The following is a 22,834-nucleotide window of genomic DNA, read 5'->3' on the forward strand; positions in this document are numbered from 1 at the left end:
ATATGGGACGTGTAGGGGTGACACATATACAGGACATATGGGACGTGTAGGGGTGACACATATACAGGACATATGGGACGTGTAGGGGTGACACATATACAGGACATATGTGACGTGTAGGGGGTGACACATATACAGGACATATGTGACGTGTAGGGGGTGACAAATATACAGGACATATGGGACGTGTAGGGGTGACACATATACAGGACATATGGGACGTGTAGGGGTGACACATATACAGGACATATGGGACGTGTAGGGGTGACACATATACAGGACATATGGGACGTGTAGGGGGTGACACATACAGGTTACTGACACGTCGTCATGTTTCCCAGACTGAACAGAACATATGGACTGCACGTTATGCACATATAGACGGAGCACGGTTGACAGCGGTATCGTAGTCTCGTCACGACAGTCGTGGATATCGTATGCTGTCGGGCTCACCTATCGCCGGTATAGAGCATCTCTCTCTAACCGAGAAGAGCAGCGCAGAAACCAGGAAGACAGACAGCGGAACCCGGAAGTGACGAAAGCGTGAACAATGCTACACGTGATATTCCACGGCGCCGCACTGCTGTAGCCCGGCGGCCATGATGGAGGAGCCCAACTAGCGCACCCAGGATGACACTGATACCGGAGGGAGTCACTGTGAACCTCCACGTATCGGTGGACGTTGAGTTTTCAGCGTGTGTTCCCGTCCTCCCATGGACGTTAGTGAGCGGGAGGTGCTGCTGTACCATCCCTTCCCATACACTGTACTCACCGCCCACACTGCCGCTGAGCTGACAAGTGTGTACACTGCGCATGCGTGTGTGAGGGTGGCGCGCAGTTTGATATGGCAGTGTCTGCCCCGGGGCTTCCTCTCCTGCACGCCGTGTACTGCAGGGTGTACACTATTAGTGACTATGTACACGTCCTGCACACGGACGGCCAGCACGGCGTGGATCTGCTGCAGGAGGGGGACACGGACAAATATAAGACGTTCCTATCGGAGCTTCTGGTTTGTATCCCACCACAGGCAAAGAGACTGTGCTCGCCCATATCCTTCCTGCAGGTAAGAGCTGCTCAGGACTGTGCTGTGGTGAGGGGCTCCCCTACAGGGGACATAGTGAAGAGGAATACAAAGAAGGAACAGAGCAACTGATTGCGCTAAAATGTGAAGATGTACGATAGGTTTTATGTGCATCTAAGGCTAGGTTCACATTTCCGTCAATTTGTATCAGTCACAATCCACAGCTCTGGTAAACAACAGAATCCGTTTGGCGGATTCCGTTGTTGCCATAGACTTGTATGAGCGGCGGATTGTGACTGATGACCCTGCGTTGCATCCTCCGCCCGACTGATCAGTCGTGGAACGACTGACTGCCGGGCGGCAGGAACGCAGCTTATAACGTTTTTGAGCAGCGCAATCCGTAGGATTTCGCTGAGCATGCTCTCTCTGGCTCCCTGGACACGTAAGCAGGGTACACATCGTGTTTCTAAGCAATGCGCTTTGCTTAGTTACCCGATATTTACCCTGGCTACGTGTGCAGGGAGCCCGACACTTCCCCGCTCGGCTCCGCCTCCTCCCGCACTTGGCATTTACACACACACACTCACCTGTCACCAGCCATGCAGTCCCCGGCACTGACGTCCTCAGCGCCATGGCCCCGCTCGGCTCCACCCCCTGCACACATTCTCGGTGGCCGAACAATCAGCTGATCACCCAGCGGCTGGCTGCTGTGAGCGATCGGCTGATGACCCCGCGGCCGGCTGCTGCTAGCGATCAGCTGATCGCTCTCATTAGCCGGCCGCCGGGAGATCATCTGTTCGCTCTCAAAAGCCGGCCAGCTATTGTGAACGATCAGCTGATCACTCTCTCTTTAACAACGGAGTCTGACAATGAATTTTATTCTTGTCATCCGTTGTACAATGCACAGTCAAGCAACGCGTGTGACTGATGCAAAACAATAGAAATGTGAACCTAGCCTATCGTTTTTTGAGCAGCGCAATCCGTAGGATTTTGCTGCGCATGCTCTCTGGCTCCCTGCACACATAACCAGGGTACACATCGGGTTACTAAGCAATGCGCTTTGCTTAGTTACCCGATATTTACCCTGGCTACATGTGCAAGGAGTCAGCGCTAAGCGGTGTACGCTGGTAACCAAGGTAAATATCGGGTAACCAAGCAAAGTGCTTTGTTTAGTTACCCGATATTTACCCTGGCTACGTGTGCAGGGAACAAAAACAGCTGAATAAACAGGTCCATGTTTTATAGCCTATAAGTATGACTGGTCACCAGAAGAGAGCACGAAAAAAGCAGAAAGACCTTTATATCTCATATTAATCACACCTCTATCAAATTAAGTACACAAAAATTTGTTTCATTTCATAATGAGATGCAATTTTATTACTAAGTATACAAAATTCATTAAAGGGATATCAATCCAAAAAACACAGGGTACAGAGAGTGCTTTAAAAATCACAATAAAAACAGGGGTGTGTGTCCAAAGGGTCAGACTCAAGAATTACTAGCATATAAGAATAATGCATAAGATGCAGATAAGCCAGCCTGTGGATCAAGTAGCCAAATTGACAAGAAGTATATATTGAAAATCCCAATGTATGTCAAATGCACTCATACAAAGTAAGAGTCCTGGCTAGTTGGACAGTTACAACATGCTAACATAGGCAGCAGGTTAACATAAAAATTAGAGCAGCAGAAAAAAACCATCATTCTTGTATAGGTTCTGCAAACAAAAAAGGACACTCACAGAGGTAAAATAGACATTGACTGTATGACAGTATAAAGAAATATTGAAGTTACAACAACATTGGTCATAATATGTAAAACAGTCACACAATCAATATCACATAATGTCAAGAGCATCCAGATGTCATGGTGAACCTATGCTTGACAAAAGAGTCAGCATGCACATATGAGAATAGCACCAGGGGACAGAATTGGGATACCACAAACTGGACTGAAAGGTATAATAACCTTACCAAGGAGTCTGGAAGACCCTGTACAGACACACCACCCTGCACCTCAAGGTTTTGCATCAGTCAAGCAACGCATGTGACTGATGCAAAACAACGGAAATGGGAACCTAGCCTAAAGGCTACTTTACACGCTGCGATATCGGTCCCGATATCGCTAGTGTGGGTACCCGCCCCCATCTGTTGTGCGACACAGGCAAATCGCTGCCCGTGCCGCACAACATCGCGCAGACCCGTCACACATACTTACCTGCCCGGCGACGTCGCTGTGACCGGCGAACCGCCTCCTTTCTAAGGGGGCGGTCCGTGCGACGTCACAGCGATGTCACTGAGCGGCCGCACAATAGAAGCGGAGGGGTGGAGATGAGTGGCCGGAACATCCCGCCCACCTCCTTCCTTCCTCATAGCGGCCGGGAGGCAGGTAAGGAGAGGTTCCTCATTCCTGCGGCGTCACACATAGTGATGTGTGCTGCCGCAGGAGCGACGAACTACATCGTTACTGCTGCAGTAACGATAATCGAGAATGGAACCCCATGTCACCGATGAGCGATTTTGCACGTTTTTGCAACGATGCAAAATCGCTCATCGGTGTCACACGCAGCAACATCGCTAATGCGGCCGGATGTGCGTCACAAATTCCGTGACCCCAACGACTCCGCATTAGCGATGTCGCAGCATGTAAAGCCCCCTTTAGGCTAGTTTCACACTTGCGTTGAATGGCATCCGTACGGATCGTACAAAACAACGGAATGTTTCTTTTTTCTTCTTTACAGTTTGACCGGCGGCAGACTATTGTGAATGATCAGCTGATCGCTCACAGCAGCCGGTCGCCGGGTGATCAGCTGATCGCTCACAGCAGCCGGTCGCCGGGTGATCAGCTGATCGCTCACAGCAGCCGGTCGCCGGGTGATCAGCTGATCTTTCACAGCAGCCGGTCGCTGGGTGATCAGCTTCATAGTTTTAGACCAATAAATTACTATTTACTTTCTTTTTATTTATTCCTTTTCTTCATTATTCTTTTTTTTTTTTTTTTTTAGTATGCCCCTTTTTACAGTCCCATGAGCTGGTTGCGACTTCCTGACAGTGGGTTTGTGCCCCCTTTATTGCAGGCATAATGTGCCCCTGCACATTAATGGTATGTTTACAGTTGAGCGGATCGGCTATAATCCGGGTCCGACAGATCCGGATCGGGTTGCCGCCGAAGTCCGGATCCAATCTGTTATCCGTGGCTATATAAATGAATGGGGACTCGAATCCGGGACGAGAGAGAGATAAAAACAAAACACGGATCCGGATTGTGCACCCCGAATCCCGGGTAGTGGTCGGACTCGGATCGGACCCTCGAACCGTGCGGATCCGGATTTTTCAGATCCGGGTCCGGTCAACACTAGGTATGTTGCCATGATCGGGTTCAGCAGCGTTTTTGATGAAGCATGTTTTTGCTGCTTCCAAAACGCGTTGTTAATCATAAGCACAGTGGATGGGATTTATAGCAGTCCTATGCCCAATGTGCTTTTTTTCTGCAGCGTAAACTGACATGCAGCGCAACTTTCTGAGCAGCAACATGTCAATTTATGCTGAGTGGTCTCAGCGGGGAGAACACTGTGAAAGTCTGCAGCGCCCCGAAGCCTAATCATGGGCATGGCTTCTCACTCGCATCTCCTCAAGAGGAATGACGTAACATTCAGAACGCAGTGTCTCCGGATTGTAGCAATACGCCCTCATGGCGTTTACTGGATAAACCCCAGCTTTATCAACTCCAGGTCCAATATCCCATAAAAACAATGGCTACTCCCCCTCTGCTGCGGTGCCGCTGATACCAGAAGGTGGCATAACACGACACGTGTCTGCTGCAACACCTTAATATTCCGGCAGGGCGGAAGTCCACTCTGATAAAATAAAGACTGCAATAGTGTCATGGGTGACACAGTCATGTGGTATCTGGAAGTAGAAGGTCACAGCGTTTGGCTTCAAAATATGCTCCCTGACTTTCTGTTTCTTCTGTCAGTATTCATTGTACTATGTAGCTTTCTTGCTGGATTTTCATCTATTCCCCTTTAGGACTTAGGGCAGCTAAACTTCTGTCCAGCTGCTGATTATCAGTATTCCACTTGTGCTTAAATACTCCATCTTCCATGGATTGTGCTGTTGATATTATTCAGTTCCTTAAAGCTCTGGTTGCAAGCAGGAGGCTTGTACTCATCTGTGGTTTTGTTGCTAAACTTCCGCCGGAGTCATCTGTGGATAAGTAGTTCATGCACTTTTCCCCTTGTGTCTTCCTTTAGCGTTTAATGGGGTTGACAAAGAGCTCATCCCACCTGTTCCCTACCTAGGGTCAGGTATCCCCTTTAGTGCATAGGTTCGGAACCTATCTAGGGTGGCGAGGAACCCCAGGGACCAGCAGTAGGTTCGGTCATGGGTCTCCAACTCCCCATTCCCTAAATGCAGGGGTCCCCTTACCTTCATACCTTTCACTACTCGCTTGGTACTTCCCCATACCTATTGTGACAAATAGTGGACAACCTGCTTAAAGGGAACCTGTCACCAGATTTTTCCCTTTATAACCTGTGGCGGCCACCACCAGTGAGCTCTCATAGACGGCATTCTAGAACACTGTATATAAGTGCCCAGGCTGCTTCCTCTTGTGTTTGTCGTCCTCCTTCCCAGCCCTGTGTGGATGATGCGTCTTTGATCTTTCCTCGCACCTGCACATTACAGTACTTTGCTCTGCCCTCAGCAGGGCCGTTCAAAGTGCGCAGGAGCGTAATGGAGGTTGTGTGGATAACGTAGGACGCGTCATCCACACAGAGCTAGGAAGGAGGATGGAGACTGCACAAGATAGAGGAGGCGCCAGACTGAGAGCAGCAACACCCATCAGACCCGACCGCCCCGCAGGTGAGTATAATAAAGGTCTATTTTGTTCTGCAGAACAGTCAGGGCACTTATATACTGTATTCTAGAACACTGTATATAAGGGCTCACTGGTGGTGGTCGCAGCTTATAAGGGAAAATCATGGTGACAGCTTACCTTTAAAGGGGTTGTTCACTTCTTGGTCAGACCCTTCTCCCTATGTTTGGCCTCATTGAAATAATGAAAAAAAAATCTTATACTTTCCTCCTGAGCTGGCATAACGCATTCAACACTCTCAATCACTGCCCAATCTCGTGCATTGCCACTGCCGTCATTTCTCTTAAGTGTCCCGCCGCTCTCTGGACATTGGCCTCATGTTGCTTCTGTGCTGAGGAGCCACTGGAACTTCCGCTCCCAGTCTTCTCCGGCGTGCAGGAAATGTGCAATATGCAGAAGACCCACAAGCAGTTCTGGGTGCATATTGTTAATCCCTGCCTAACTATCCCTGTATACACTAGTATAGATAAAGGGATCTTTAGAAAAAGAATTTCTAAAGATCTTTTATCTTTTTATAATGAGTGCGGGGACTAGTCCCCTGGGCGTTGCATCCCTTGCTAGTTGGCCCCATTAGCATGTTTTACACCCCTGTGGGAGAGCAAAAATTCAAATGAATGTACAGTATCAGAGGATAGGATTGTGGAGACACTGGGCTCAGTGGGTGCTCTTGTCCTCTGGCCCAGCCGCCTTTAGAAAGACAGCGTGGCTCAGGGCTCATCCCAACTGGATGCGCAACCTCCTTAACCGTGGACGGAACACTACTCAGATAACACAGGGTGAGGGAATCACAATATTAAGACTTTATTGGATCCCCAAAATATTAACGGCACATAACACATAACCAGCAAAACACACAAATGTAACAGGCAACAGAGTCTCACCCTCCCGCTGGCTCACCAGGGATTTAGAATGTCCATGCCTCAGAGGTTCCAGGGCTATTTACTCCAATCCAGCAGCACCCCGCTTTTGGCGAGCACCCACCGAGAATGGAATAACGCTAGATTTAGGAAGCTGGCTGAGATCTGCAAAGTCTGTACCAGGTGACTGAATTGTCCCAACCTGGGTTTCCTTCTTAAGTAGTCTCTGGTTTGAAGTCATGTAGCCAAGTGATCCTCTAGTCGGAGCCAAAGTCCCTAGACCGAGTCCACAAGGTATCCTGATCCTCTAGCCAGCTGCTAAGAGCTTAGACTGGATCATGCAAAATCCATCAACCACCTGGTGACTCCAAGAAGTCACCTTTTATAGCCATAGCCTTCCCTTAGTATATACTGTGCCCTTATCGGATTGGTTGTACAAGGTTGCTTCTCTTATTGGATGAATTTCAAGCTGCATGGATAATGTTCATTTAAATGATGTGGATAGAAAGACTGAAGATATCTACATGAAGTCTGCAAGTCACAGACTAGACAATGGCTACTAAGGTAATTTACATTAGATTAGCAATACACAACTACATTACAATGATTGCTCGGAAGGGTCTGTTCCCAAACAATATGTGGAAAGAGAAATTTGTCAGCTCACCCCTCTTCACTCCTGGACTCTGCACCGATGCACGGAACGCCCTGGCCTGGGCGGGAATGAAGGCAGCAAGAATCATGATTCTTGCTGTTCCCAAACAATAGTTTAGCAAACATGAGTTAACACACAGAAGAACAATACGTCTGGCTGAATTTTAAGAAACTTTAACCCATGCTAGGCATTGGGTGTCCATGTCGTCACAAAGATCACTCACCTCTCTGCTGCCATCGCCACCCAACACTGGATTTCGGCTCAGTGCACATGATCCCGAAGTTTGGGTCATGTGCACTATGAAGCCGGGTGTACGCGTCCTGGCTTCAAACTGAAGTAGTGCGCATGACCGAAGCTCCGGGGTCATGTGCACTGAGTTGAAATCCAGTGTTGGACGTGGTGGAGAGGGGAGTGATCATCCTCTGATGCTGCGTATTAATTAGCATGTTAGCACACCCACAGGTGAGTACCAACATGCTAATGGGTGCAACTGGCCAGGGCAACTAACGCCCTTGAGACAAGTCCCCACACGCATTAATATACAATAAAAGATCTTTAGAAATACTTAAGGCCGCTTTACACGCTACGACATCGTTCAAGCGATCTCGTTTGGGTCACGGAATTTGTGACGCACATTCGGCCACTTTAGCGATGTCGTTGCATGTGACACCTATGAGCGATTTTGAATCGTCGCAAAAACGTTCAAAATCGCTGAACGGTGACATGCCCCCCTATTCCCAATTATCGTTGTTGCTGTGTGTACGATGTAGTTCGTCGTTCCTACGGCAGCACACATCACTGTCTGTGACACCGCAGGAATGATGAACCTCACCTTACCTGCGGCCGCCGGTAATGCAGAAGGAAGGAGGTGGGCGGGATGTTACGTCCCGCTCATCTCCGCCCTTCGGCTTCTATTGGACGCCTGTTTAGTGACGTCGCTGTGACGCCGAACGAACCGCCTCCTTAGAAAGGAGGCAGTTCACCGGTCACAGCGGCGGCGCTAGGCAAGTAAGTAGTGTGACGGGTCTGAGCGATGTTATGCGCCACGGGCAGCGATTTGCCCGTGTCGCACAACCGATGGGGCGGGTACGCACGCTAGCAATATCGGTAATGATATCGCAGCGTGTAAATCGGCCTTTATTCTAAAGATCTCTTTATGCTAGTGTACACAGGGACGGTTAGGCAGGGATTAGCAATATGCACCCAGAGCTGCTCGTGGTTCTCGGTGCATATTGGACCGAACAGGTTCGCTTTAAGTCATTTAATCAAAGTGCACCTTTTTTACTTTAACATGTCCCTTTCATGTGAACTAACTGCTATAGATAAGAACTTTACTAAATATGTTTCCTTTGCAAATCTGCCTTTAATGTCAGCTGCTCTGTTAGAGATTCTCCTGTTTCCTCAGATGTCACATTAAAATCTCTTAGACTATGTGCGTGCGCTGCATCTTTATGGTCACCACAAAGATGCATGTTTTTGGTCCCAAAACAACGCTCCCTCGGCATACATTTTTTTTGCTGCGTTTTAGGACTCACATGACCGTTCCGTCTGTCCTGGTCAGTTCCTGTTTTTTGTGGACCCACGGACAGGACCATCTTTTCAGTGGCTTTTGTGTAGGATCGTATGGTACACGGTAGCACCTCCGTGTGCATCCGATCCTACAAAAAAACACATTGGATGACGTATGTCTGTTCCGTTATTATGGAACATGTCCTATTCTGTTCTGTAATAACGGACCGTGACTCAATACAAGTCAATGGGCCCGCAAAATCCCTGGAAGCCACACGGAAGCACTTCTGTGTGACCTCCGTCGGGTGCGCCTGCAGTCTGTGTCCTGCTCCCTGCCAGCCCCGCGGCTGCCCGCACTGCAGTATCAGCAGCTTCTCACACTGCAGTGCGGGCTGCCGCGAGGATGACTAGCGCTGCTGTCAGGAGGTTAGATGAGATCATTACCTGCTGTGACTATCTCCTTCTCTCCCGACGTCAGCGCTGTCACTGACTTCTATGCCCGCCGCAATCTCACATCATGTCTCGCGGGCGGCCCGAGACTGTCACTAGTGGTGACGTCACGGGCTCCCGCCATTCTTTGCTGAGAACTCGGCGGGCATAGAAGTCAGTGACAGCGCTGACGTCAGGAGAGCAGGAGATGGTCACAGCAGGTTATGATCTCATTTAACCTCCTGACAGCAGCGCTCGTCATCCCCTGCAGTGACCTGGGCTGACCTATTGATGTTAGCTCAGGTCACTGCACTGCTCTCCCAGCCAGTTGGGAACATTCTGTTCTTCATTGACTGGGACAGTGACTATGGTACTGATCGTCGTGGGACCCCCTTATTGGATTACGCCGGACCCGGATTTGATTGTTCTTTTCAATAAATTGGTGAAAGAGGGAATGTTTTGAGGAGCGTTTTTTCAAATAAAACTTTTTTTTTTGTTGTCTATTTTTTTTTTTTTTATTACTGACTGGGTTGGTGATGTCGGGTATCTGATAGACGCCGTGACATCACTAACCCCAGGGCCTGATGCCAGGTGACATTACACTTCTGGCATCAACCCCATATATTACCCTGTTTGCCACCGCACCAGGGCAATGAGATGAGTTAGGGCAAAGCGCCAGGATTGGCACATCTAATGGATGCGCCACTTCTGGGGTGGCTGTAGCCTTCTATTCTTAGGCTGGGGAGGATCCAAGAACCACGTACGTCCCTAGTCTTAGAATACCAGACCACAGCTGTCTGCTTTACCTTGGCTGGTGATCCAATTTGGGGGGGGGGGACCCCGTGTTTTTTGTTTTAAATTATTTAATTTAAAATAACAGGGTGCGGTGCCCTCTGTTTTGGATTACCAGCCAAGGTGAAGCTGCCAGCTGTGGTTTGCAGGCTGCAGCCGTCTGCTTTACCCTAACTTGCTACAAAAGATAGGGGGGACCCCAAGTAGTTTTTTTTTTTTTTTTAAATTATTTAATTTTTGGCTAAATACAAGGCTAAGCACCCTTTAGTGCCACATGAAAGTCACAAAAGGGTGCCAGCTTAGAATATGCAGGGAGGTGGGACATTATATATGTCTTTCTCATCTATCCCTCCATCCATATCTGTCTCTATATCTATCTATCCATCTCTATATCTACTCATCTATTTCTTTCTTGCTGCTACCGTTTTTGGCGGTCCGCAAAAAAAACGGAAGCCACACGGATGACACACGGACCGTATACGGAACAGAACGGATGTCACACAGATGCCACACGGATGCATCCGTGAAATAAACTGACCGGTTTTTGCGGACCGCAAAAACGGAACGGTCATTTAAATGTAGCCTTACTGTGTTTTTATTTTTTTTTTTTATTTTTTTTTTTTTTACAGTGTTTTTGCCCAGTGCGTTCTCTAAGTCACATCTATTGACTGGAAGGGTCTCAAAATCACTGGCAAAAACGCAGAAAGAATTGACATGCTGCATTTTTTTGGTCACCACAAAGACGCAGCCAAAAAAAAGCTGTTCTCCCTAAAGAACCCAAACCCTTGTATCTGGAGGTATACAGCAGGCTGTAATGTATATACACCCTGCCTTATTCTTGCTATATTTCATATATATATATATATATATATATATATATATATATATATATATGTGTATATATATATATATATGTATGTATATGTATATAAAGTCATTTGGGCACCCCCATTAATGTTAACTATTTTTCTTTATAACAATTTGGGTTTTTGCAACAGCTATTTCAGTTTCATATATCTAATAAATGATGGACTCAGTAATATTTCTGAATTGAAAAAAATGATTTGAAGCGTGCTGTCCATGCTCGGCGACCATCAAACTTAACTAAACTGGAATTGTTTTGTAAACCGGAATGGTCAAATATACCTTCATCCAGGATCCAGGAACTCAATAAAAAACGACAGGAAGTGACTAGAGGCTGTGATTTTTGCAAAAGGAGGATCTACAAAATATTATCACTTTTATGTTGAGGTGCCCATACTTATGCACCTGTCAAATTTAGTTTAAATGCAGATTGCACATTTTCTGTTAGTACAATAAACCTCATCTCAATTCAGAACTATTACTGAGTCCATCATTTATTAGATATATGAAACTGAAATAGCTGTTGCAAAAACCCAAATTGTTACAAAGAAAAAAGGTTAACATTAATGGGGGTGCCTAAACTTTTTCATATGACTGTATGTGTGTGTGTGTGTATATGTGTATATATGTGTATATATAATATATATATATATATATATATATCTATCTACCGTTCAAAAGTTTGGGGTCATCAAAGTTTGGTGGATTGGCTTGATGGGCACTTTTTGCGTACCATACGGTTAAGCTGTTCCCACAACAGCTCAATAGGGTTGAGATCTGGTGACTGGGTTGGCCACTCCATTACAGATAGAATACCAGCTGCCTGCTTCTTCCCTAAATAGTTCATTCATAATTTGGAGGTGTGCTTTGGGCCATTGTCCTGTTGTAGGATGAAATTGGCTCCAATCAAGCGCTGTCCACAGGGTATGGCATGGCGTTGCATAATTAAGTGATAGCCTTCCTTATTCAAAATCCCTTTTACCTTGTACAAATCTTCCACTTTACCAGCACCAAAGCAACTCCAGACCATCACATTACCTCCACCGTGCTTGACAGATGGTGTCAGGCACTTTTCCAGAATCTCTTATCCAGTAGTTTTGCGTCTCACAAATGTTCTTCTGTGTAATCCAAACACCTCAAACTTTGTCTGTCCATAACACTTTTTTCCAATCTTCCTCTGTCCAATGTCTGTGTTCTTTTGCCCATATTAATCTTTTTTCCATTTTTTTGCCAGTCTCAGATATGGCTTTTTCTTTGCCACTCTGCCCTGAAGGCCAGCATCCCGGAGTCACCTTTTCACTGTAGACGCTGACACTGGCTTTTGGCGGGTACTATTTAATGAAGCTGCCAGTTGAGGACCTGTGAGGCGTCAGTTTCTCAAACTAGAAACTCTAATGTACTTGTCTTGTTGCTCAGTTGTGCAGCGGGGCTTCCCACTTCTCTTTCTACTCTGGTTAGCGCCTATCTTTGCTCTCTGAAGGGAGTAGTACACACCGTTGTAGGAAATCTTCAGTTTCTTGGAAGTTTCTCGCATGAAATATCCTTCATTTCTAAGAACAAGAATAGACTTGAGTTTCACATGAAAGTTCTGTTTTTCTGGCCATTTTGAGAGTTTAATGGAACCAACAAATGTGATGCTCCAGATTCCCAACTAGCGCAAAGGTCAGTTTTATAGCTTCTGTAATCAGCAAAACTGTTTTCAGCTGTACTAACATACTTGAACAAGGGTTTTCTAAACATCCATTAGCCTTCTAACACAGCAAATGGCGGCTTTGCAGATGGCCGTCATGGGTGTCACCTGGACTCAAATGTTTTGCCCCCTCCCATGTACTAATATGCCACAAACGGTAAGGTGATATCAGCAACCACTTTCATTTTATCAGGGTCTATCCATATTAGTGGCCCACCCAGAGTGCATCCATACTTATGGCCCACCTTGTAGATATTTGTGTGTGTGTGTTTTATATACCAGGCAGCACAGTGGTTTAGAACTGGGGTTTGTATGTTCTCCCCCTTTTTCTATCTTTTCATCTTCACTCCAAAGTCATAATGATAGGGTATATAGATTGTGAGCCCCAATAGGGCAATGATGATGATGTGATCTGTAAAGCGCTGCAGAATATGTTGTTATATAAGTGAATAAAAAAATAAAATAATAAATATGAATTTGTTCATATCTCTCTCCCTGTCCAATCTATCCATCCCATCTGCCTAATTCACCTATTAGTTCCTCCCATCCATCAATCATTGACTGCAGCTTTTCCGTGAAGGCCTGAGAGGTTTGTGTGAGAACGTTAGAGATCAAACCGCATCATGAATGCCAAGGAACACACCAGACAGGTCAAGGATAAAGTTGTGAAGAAGAGTAAAAGCAGGGATGATAGATAGAGATATCTCTCTCAAATAAATGGATATCTATCTCTGTGTGTGTATATGTAATATATATATATATATATATATATATATATTTATATATATATATATATATATAATATACCGTATTTTTCGCTTTATAAGATGCACTTTTCCTCCCAAAAATTTGGGAGGAAAATGGGGGGGGTGTCTTATAATCCGAACATAGCGGTACCTGGGGGTCCTGTCTGTGCGGCGATCGGGTGAGCGGGTGCCTGTGGCTGCGTGCAAGCGGCCGGGTACCTGTGCTTGCGTGCAGTGGCAGCCGGGTACCCGTGGCTGTGTGCATTTTTCTTTTTTTTACGTCTAAATTTGGGGTGCGTCTTATAATCCGGTGCGTCTTATAAAGCGAAAAAAACGCTATATAATAAATTTCAAGCTCAGGGTGAACATTGCTCCTCGCGAGGTGCTCAATCATTCACAAATGGAAGGAATATTTCACAATTGCACACCTAACATATCTATCCACCTAAACTTATAATCCCGATTAGTAGTGATAGCTGAGTGTGCTCACCATTGCTCAATACTCAATCAAGTGCTCGGGTACTCATGATGCTTGGCTGTGTATTATGGGTGCACAGATGGTTCGTCCGTAAAATAACAAACAGAAAGCACAGGCTTGCTTCACTGCATGATATGAGCAGGCATCCAAATGAGAGCCGCTCACAGTCTCTGGCTGTCACTGGGGGTTAAATCAACTATTTTGGACGTATGATTTCCCCAAAAAGAAAAAAAAAAAACCCTTTCCCCCAGAATATGCTCTGTTAATGGCAGGCTGCATGCAGAGAGGTGATCACTGCCCAATCTTTGACTTCTATTATATTCGTTACTCAAGTTGAGAACTTACAGAGCATCAGACTTGCTCGGCTCGAGTTAAGGCTCCGTCACACACCGCCCCCGTTGTTTGTGCGTCACGGGCAAATCGCTGCCCGTGGCACACCATATCGTCTGGAGCCATCACACGGACTTACCTGTCTAGCGACGTCACTGTTGCCGGGGAACCACCTCCTTTCTAAGGGGGCGGTTCGTGCGGCGTCACAGAGACGTCACTAAGTGTCCGACCAATAGAAGCGGAGGGGCGGAGATGAGCGGCCGTAACATCCCTCCCACCTCCTTCCTTCCTCATTGCCGGCGGCTGCAGGTAAGCTGTAGTTTGTTGTTCCCGAGGTGTCACAGATAGCGATGTGTGCTGCCTTGGGAATGACGAACAACCTGCTACCTCAACAATCAGCGATTTTTTTTTTTTTTTTTTTTTTTTGAAAACGAACGACGTGTCAACGATGGACGATTTGGTGAGTATTTTCCATCGTTAACGGTCGTTCGTTGGTGTCACACACAACGACGTCGTGAACGATGCCGGATGTGCGTCACGGAATCCGTGACCCGGGCGATTTATCGTGATACGTCGTTGCGTGTGACGGGGCCTTAACAAGCACCCAAACATTTAGTGCTCGCCCATCACTACTGATAAGAGAAGCAGCCAAGAGGCCCATGGTCACTCTGCAGCTCCTCCAGAGATCCACATGACAGGTGGGAGAATGTGTGCACAGGACATTTGTTCATATACTCCACAAATCTGGGCTTTATGGAAGACTGGCAAGAAAGCCATTTTTTCTTTTTTTTTTTTTTTTAAAGCAAGCCATAAGAAGTCCTGCTTGCAGTTTGCAAAAAGCGAGTTAGGATACAATGGAAGTCACAGAACAAAATCACCAAAAACAGCCATTAGTCAACAAGTCAAACAGCAAATACACTAGCACGATGCAGACGGCCGCCTAGGATAAAGGTGGGGGCAACACAGGTGCAGAATACCGATGAGACAAGTGTCGCGGGCGGAGGAGGGGACGCTGCACTCTCCCACTGCTCGGGTCCGGCCGCGACTGCTGCGGCTGCTGCTGCTCGGTGGTGGCTCGAGCGGTGGGCCGGATCCCGGGGATTCAAGCGGCGCTCCTCGCCCGTGAGTGAAAAGGGTGGGGATTGGATTGTGGGGATTTGGTTATTGTCCGTGATGCCACCCACGGTTGTGGTGATATTGGTGACACCACCGCTGCTCTGGACGGGGATCCCGGGAGCGATGACAGGGAGCAGCCTGGATGTTAGTTCGCCCCTCCGTGGGTAGGGGGTTGGTTGTACCGGGGCACGGTGATTGGGTAGGGATGGATTGCAGGCGCGTTACGGGGCCTGGCGAGGTGCAGGGTCGCGGGGGCAGCGCTGTGCTGCACGGCACGGTGGTACTCACTCAGCCAATGATGAGGACACAGTTCTCGGTAAAACACACGGCTGGATGGACGGGTCCCACAGACGGCTGCAGTGTTTCTCCTCCCGGCAAGTTGATGGTGACTGCCTTTCCCTGCACCTGTGTAACGTGTACGGTTCCAATGGGTTCCCACCGGTAACCCGCTCCCCAGCTTGGATGGGTGCTGAAGGAGCCCCTTTTGTCCGCAGGCTCTGGCCCTGGGAACTTTAGCCTTGGCGGTGACTGTGTTTCCCTCTCTCGGTTGGACTGTTGCCTTCTGACGGGACTTGGCTGCTGGGAAACCCAGGAGGTTCCCTTCGCTAACGGATTTGGCAAATTCACGGCGACTCCTAGCCTTGCCGGGGTCCGTAAGCCCCTGCCGGATGGTGCTGGCTTCTCTTTGCTTACCGGTCCGGTACTGCCGGGCCACCGTCCGTCCACGGTCCTTACGGTTAGCTCCAATAGGCCACTCCTGCAGACGGTCACCACCGTCTGCCAACCTTGCTGATCCGTCTGGGCCACACACCCGGACCAACTTCAGGCTGCTTAACTGCCACTTTCCTCCTTCCACTTTCACTTCCAAAACTAATCTCTCTCCACTCCTCAACTCATCTGCCTGCTTTTCCCGCCTCCAGGACTGTGAACTCCTCGGTGGGCGGGGCCAACCGCCTGGCCCACCCCCTGGTGTGGACATCAGCCCCTGGAGGAAGGCAACAAGGGTTTTTGTCTGACTTTGGTATGCCTGACCGGGAGTGTGGGGTGTGTTGGTGTTGTTCTGTGACGACCTGGCTTGTCCAGGGCGCCACACAAGCACTCACAGCCTACCATATTATGGAGGGGGTGGTTGCTGGTATTAAAACTGCACACAGATGGGGTTTGCATAGGGTTTCAGTCATACAGGTACATGCAATGCACAGTGTCCGGCTTACAGCCTATTGATGACGCCCATACTGTTAGATCAGGGGGGCTGCCCAACACTAAATAAGTTGCTCAACACAAGGAACAGACACCCCAAAGGGCCCAGCTCCATCTTGCAGAAAGTAGTGCAAACATTTTTAAATAATAAAGTGAGGTATTGGTCCATATTTTGACCAACATACGTAAGCTCGTAACCCGGCGTGAAGGGTCCTCACGCTTACGAATGCCTGCACTAAATTCAAAATGATTCACAGAAAAGGGCATAAATTCAAAAGAAGTAATAGAAAATACTCACCAAAACAGCCATTAGCCAACAGGTCAAACAGCAAATACACTAGCAGAATGTAGTCGTCCCCCTATGTAGCCCGCCCGATCTAATAGTATGGGCATCATCGATAGGCTGCCAGACACTGCATTGCACATACCTGTGTGACTGGCGCCCTATGCAAACCCCATCTGTGTGCAGTTTTAATGTCAGCAACCACCCCCTCCATGATATGGTAGGCTTTGAGTGGTTGTCTCATCGGTATTCTGCACCTGTGTTGCCCCCACCTTTATTATAAGGGGTCCGCTGCATCCTGCTAGTGCATTTGCTGTTTGACCTGTTGGCCAATGGCTCTTTTTGGTGACTTTTTTTTCTGTGACTTCTTTTCAATCTATGTCGTTTTCTGTGAATCATTAGGATACACTGCTGGCATATGGAGGAAGGTGCTCTGGTCACATGAGACCAAAGTAGAGCTTTTCGTGTTAAATACAACATTCTGTCCCCACTGTCAAACATGGTGGTGGCAGCATCATGCTGTGGGGATGATTTTCTTCAGTATGGGCTGGGAAGCTGGTCAGAGTTGATGGGAAGATCGATGGAGCCAAATACAGGACAATCCTGGAGGAACAGCTGTTAGAGGTTGCAAGATTTTGGTGTAGGTTCACTGTAGAGCAGGACAACGACACTAAACAATGGATGGTTTAGATCAAAGCATATTCATGTGTGTGAATGGCCCAGTCACAATCCAGACCTAAATCCCAATGAGAATCTGTAACAAGACTTGAAAATTGCTGTTCACAGATGCTCTCCATCCAGTCTACCTGAGCTAGCGCTATTTGCAGTTTGCAAAGAAGAATGGACAAAAATTTCAACCTGTAGATATCCAAAGCTGGTAGAGAGATACCCCAAAAGATTTGGTGACTTCCAGCGAAGATGGTCCTGCAACGTATTGACTCAGGGTAGCTGAATATAAATGCACGTCACAATTTTTAGATTTATATATTTTTTTCAAAATTCAGAAATCCATGTATAATTTCTATTACATTTGACAAAAACTTGCTCTTAAGCTAACCACCGGTGTTGTTAAGGTGGCCAGAGGGAATGGACCCACTGGGAGGACTCGGGCTTACCCTTTAGGAGGAGGGCCTTGACCAAGCGCTCGCAGTGAGGCAGACACTAGGCACCACTCCCAGGGAAGTGATCGGGACTGAGGCAGCTGACCTCCAGGACAGGAGACTTACTCAGGTACAGACACAGGTGCAGGCAGGTACAGGATGAATAGCTAAAGCAGACAGGAGGGCGGGCATGGGCAGGTATGGTGGGCACGGCAGGATAAACAGGTACGGGAAGGCAGGTACAGGTGACGGGACAAAAGCACAAGACCCGACCACTATCTAGCAAACTGATAGACTAACTAGGAGTGTTGCACAGGCACTTTCCCTAATGGGAATGTGCCTTCAATACATAGTGCCTCAGGTTGACCGAGGTAGCCAAGGAAATCGGGTCATCCAGAGAAGCAGGACTATCATGGCCTGACAATTCATCCTTATTTCTTTCAGAAAAGCCTTCCCAAAAGGCGGCCACCAGCACCTTATTATTCCAGCCTAGTTCCGCAGAGAAGGTGTGGAACTGAACTGCATATTGGCCGACAGTCTGTACACCTTGACGTAACTGCAGGAGTGAGGATGCAGCACTGGCGACGCAACCCGATTTATCGGAAACTTCCAGAAAGTCTAGGATGTCTGAGGTGATCAGATCTCTTCTCTCCCACCGGGAGAGTGCCTCCCCACTGAGTTGCGATATCAGGAAAACCACTTTGGCCCATTCTGAAGGAAATCAATGTGGCAAAAATTCAAAGTGCAGGGAGCACTGATTAATGAATCCTCGGCATTGCTTGGGATGAACGTCAAAATGTGGTGGAGCAGAAAAACAGGGCCAGGATTCTGTCATTGCCGGAGCTGCGGGCTGGAAGGATGCTGATAAAACATCCGGCCTCAGGTCATTCAGATAGGTGTTGACGGTCTGCAGAAAGGACATCTGCTCTTGCTGTTCCTGCATCTGTGACATCTCCCGATACAGCGCTAGCAGTGAAAGGGTGTCTAAGTCCTTGGCCGGCGTAAACTGTTATGCTCAACGCTGGTATTGTAAAGGTGGCGAGCGGGAGTGGACCCACTGAACCACAGGGGGGACCTGGGCTTACCCTTAAGTGGGAGGGGCTTGAGTAAGTACCCGCCCTGAGGCAGACACCAAGTATCACTCCCACGGCAGTGATCGGGACTGTAGCTGCCTGACCCCCAGGACAGGAGACGGACTCGGGTATGGACACAAGTGCCGACAGGTACAGGCAGGATAGCTGAGGCAGACAGCTGAGAGGCATTTCTGGGAAATGGCATGCCGTCCCTTTAAGAGGAGGGCTAGTGTGCGCATCCGCGCCCTAAGCACATTACCAGGGTGGTGTACACTGTCCCTGGGGGTCGGAGAGAGCAGGCGTACACATGGAGGCCAAAGGGTAGCGAAGGAGGACGCAACCCAGCTTGGGCGGTGAGTAAGTTGACGTCCCTGTAGGGTTGCCAGCCCTACAGTTGCTACTTAGTGTTGGTATATAACATTAAATCCCAATAAAATACATATATTTGTTGGGGCAATGTGAAAATAATATGGAAAAGTTACACCATCATCCATTCACTTCTCAATTTATTTTTCATGAGCATATTTATATAATTATACTGTACATGGAATCTTAAGTGATATTTCATATATTTAACAACAATTCGCTAAGATGAAGATCATAATCTCAATCAATCTCACAATCTCAATAATAAAGTGCAACATTATTGTAAAGTGCTTCAGTGTTATGCTTTATTAATATCTCACATGTAGCCAATAATCAGGGAAGACGACTCACCTATAACAGACTGACCATATTCATGTTCAGATTCGTGCCAAAACACTGCCTCTCATACAAGTAACTGCATGTCACTGCACGTAATTATCTATAGGCCAATAAGAACTGCTGAATATATGAAATATCACTGAAGATTTTATATATAATATATATGGAAAATTAATGGAGAAGTGACTGGAGGATTGTATATGTAACCTCCGAATACACATCTGATTGCTTGACATAGGTTCTGGTGAACTGAAATGTTGCCACTGAGCTCAATAAAGTACACTTTTTTCATAAACTGGAGTGCTGCCTGTGCTGTTTTTGGATCTGTATATGAATGGTTGTGGTGAGGCCTGGCACCTAGTGTCTTTTAAAAAAAGGTAGTGCTATTCTCTCTTATTGTCTCTTTCTCTCTCTCTGTCCCCCTCTCTGTCCCCAGAGCTGAATGGCTCAGTGGTTAGCAATGTGGCCTATGTACTGCTAATAAGGTGGTATTATGACTTATAGTAAATGTCATCAGTGATTACTGAAACTAGATGACTTATCAATAATGGTGAGTGAAGTTCGGATCTGCATGGGTGACCTAGTACCCCTGCACCTATCTCGGACCCGGAGTTCTCTGGGAATTCCAGGTAACTATCCAGATCCGACCACCCAGGTAATATAAAAAGAATAAAGCAAGCGCGTTATACTTACCAGTCTCCGCGTGGCTGTAACGCTACTTCCAGGGCTGTTCATTACCCTCATGCATATGTACTGCTTCCCACGGCCACCGGCAGTCCCAGCGTCTGTGATTGGTTGCCTTCAGATCACACCCCACCCTTTGTCACAACGTATCTGACTGATTGCAATCGCACACGCTGTGTGTGTGCACCTATAGTGGTGTAAAAATAAGTAACAAAAATTGTCATAGGTTTCCTCCATATTATGATACACAGCTGAGATAAAGCATACGACTACAGGCTACAGCCCCCAGCTGTGCACAATATCTTGCCTGTATATCAAAATAAGGCTAGACTCACACAAACGTATGAAAAAACATTCTCGTCCAGGAGAGTAGGATGATTTTTTTTTCTCACTTGTCATCCGTGTGCTGTCCGTGTGCAATCTGTTTTTTTTTTCTCACCAGCTATTACTCATTTACAGGACAGTCCTGTACATGAGCATTTATAGTGTTCTGTGCTACATGATAGAATTGCATCCATAAAAACGGACATCACTAGGATGGTCCATGTGACGGCCGTTTTTTTTTTTTTTTCTTGCACCCATTGACTTGTATTGGCGAGTCTCGGATGTTTTTCAGGATACAATCGCAGCATGTTGAGACTTCTCACATCCAGAATCAAGATATGAGAAAAGCTGACCACCTGCTCTGCCTCATTGACTAATATTGGTCAGAGTGCAATGCGAGATTTTCTCGCATTGCACTCGTCCGATTTATACGCTCGTGTGAGCGTACCCTAAGAGGGACTCATGCGTCTTTTTTTTTTTTAAAAAAAATATTTAAATATTTAAATAATTAAAAAAAAAACGCCCCCCTCGTCCCAGTTTTGATACCCAGCCATTATATTCTCAGGCTGGAAGGCCGATGGTTATTGGGCCCCCCAGCCTAAAAATAGCAGCCCTAAGCTGCCCAGAATTGTTGCATCCATTACATGCGACAATCCCAGTACTTAATACAGCTCATCCCGATTTGCCCTGGTGCGGTGGCAATTGGTATAATAAGGGTTTAATGACAGCTCACAGCTGCCACTAAGCTCTAGATTACCGTAGTAATTGGGAGGATCCATGAAGCCCCCCATTACTAATCTGTAAGGGAAAAGAAATAAATACAAACACCGAAAAAATCCTTTATTTGAAATAAAATACAAAAAGCGCGCTCTTGAACCCCAAACACAATCCCGACGTAATCCACACGAGGTCCCACGACGTTTCCGACTCTGCTAAATACTGAAGTCACCGCTGGAGGTTCACACTGTACCCCACCTGTGACCTCAGGTAAACTGACCTCAGGTGACCTCAACTTAGGTGAGGTCACTGAGTTCACAGATCTTTATCTCCTGGCAGAAAACTTTTTTTGGGGTTTTTTTTTTGCCAAGAGATGCAGAATTGGTGCTGAAATGTCTACATCATATTCCTGCACCAAATCTGCATCTTCTGGCAAACAAAGCATGAAAACACGATGCGGTTTTGATGCAATGGTGATGCAATTATTTATTTTTTTTGCCAGCAGATGCAGATTTGGTGGGTATATGGTGTATACATTTCAACACCAAATCTGCATCTCTTGACAAAAAATGGTTTTGATGCCATTTCGGTGCTGTTTTCTGACACGAAATGCAAATTTGGTGCTGAAATGTCTGCATCAAAATTGCATCTCCTGGCAGAAAATATCAGCAAGAGTGTTTCAAAACTGTTTTTGTGCATTTTTGTTTTTTGCCAAGAGATGCAGATTTGGTGCTGAAACTTATAAACCATAATCCTGCCCCAAATCTGCATCTCATGGGAAAAAAAAATCACATCAAAACCGCATGCATTGTTATGCGGTTTTCTACCAGGAAATGCAGGTCTGTGAACTCAGTGATCTGGGTGTTTGAGGTTAATAAAGGGGTGAAAGAGAGTGAGGGTTTTTTTTTATTATTTTCTTTCAAATAAAGGATTTTTTCGGAATTTGTATTTTTCTTTTCACTTACAGATTAGTAATTAGGGGGTCTCATACATGCCTCCCATTACTAATTTAGGGCTTAAGGCCCTGTCACACAGAGATAAATCTTTGGCAGATCTGTGGTTGCAGTGAAATCATGGACATATTGTTCCATTTGTACACAGCCACAAACCTGGCCCTGACTGTCCACAATTTCATTGCAACCACAGATCTGCTGCAGATTTACCTGTGTGTGTGACAGGGCCTTTAGTGGCAGCTGTGAGCTGTTATTAACCACGTACTACCTTGTTTGCCACCGCACCAGGGCAATTGGGATGAACAGGGTAAGTGCTGAGATTGTCACATCTAATGGAAAATTCCTTGCGGCTACAAGCTGCTATTTTTAGGCTGAGGGGGCCAATAACCATGTGTATCTCTAGCCTGAGAATGCCAGCCCCCAGCTGTCGGCTTCA

At 46.9% G+C, this 22,834-nt stretch overlaps 1 protein-coding gene across 2 annotated transcripts in view; it reads left to right on the forward strand.

Moving 5' to 3' along the window:
• The first annotated feature begins 595 nt into the window (after window positions 1–595).
• Window positions 596–22,834, forward strand: part of TERT (telomerase reverse transcriptase) — a 121,079-nt gene continuing 98,840 nt past the window's right edge. For both annotated transcript variants that reach the window (XM_075315027.1, XM_075315028.1), the window contains exon 1: window positions 596–1,063. In XM_075315027.1, coding sequence (XP_075171142.1) covers window positions 845–1,063 — 219 coding nt within the window. In that variant the 5' untranslated portion in view covers window positions 596–844. The remainder of the gene's footprint in view (window positions 1,064–22,834) is intronic.

The sequence above is a fragment of the Anomaloglossus baeobatrachus genome, chromosome 6 (assembly GCF_048569485.1).
Source record: "Anomaloglossus baeobatrachus isolate aAnoBae1 chromosome 6, aAnoBae1.hap1, whole genome shotgun sequence".
NCBI classification, from domain to species: domain Eukaryota; kingdom Metazoa; phylum Chordata; class Amphibia; order Anura; family Aromobatidae; genus Anomaloglossus; species Anomaloglossus baeobatrachus.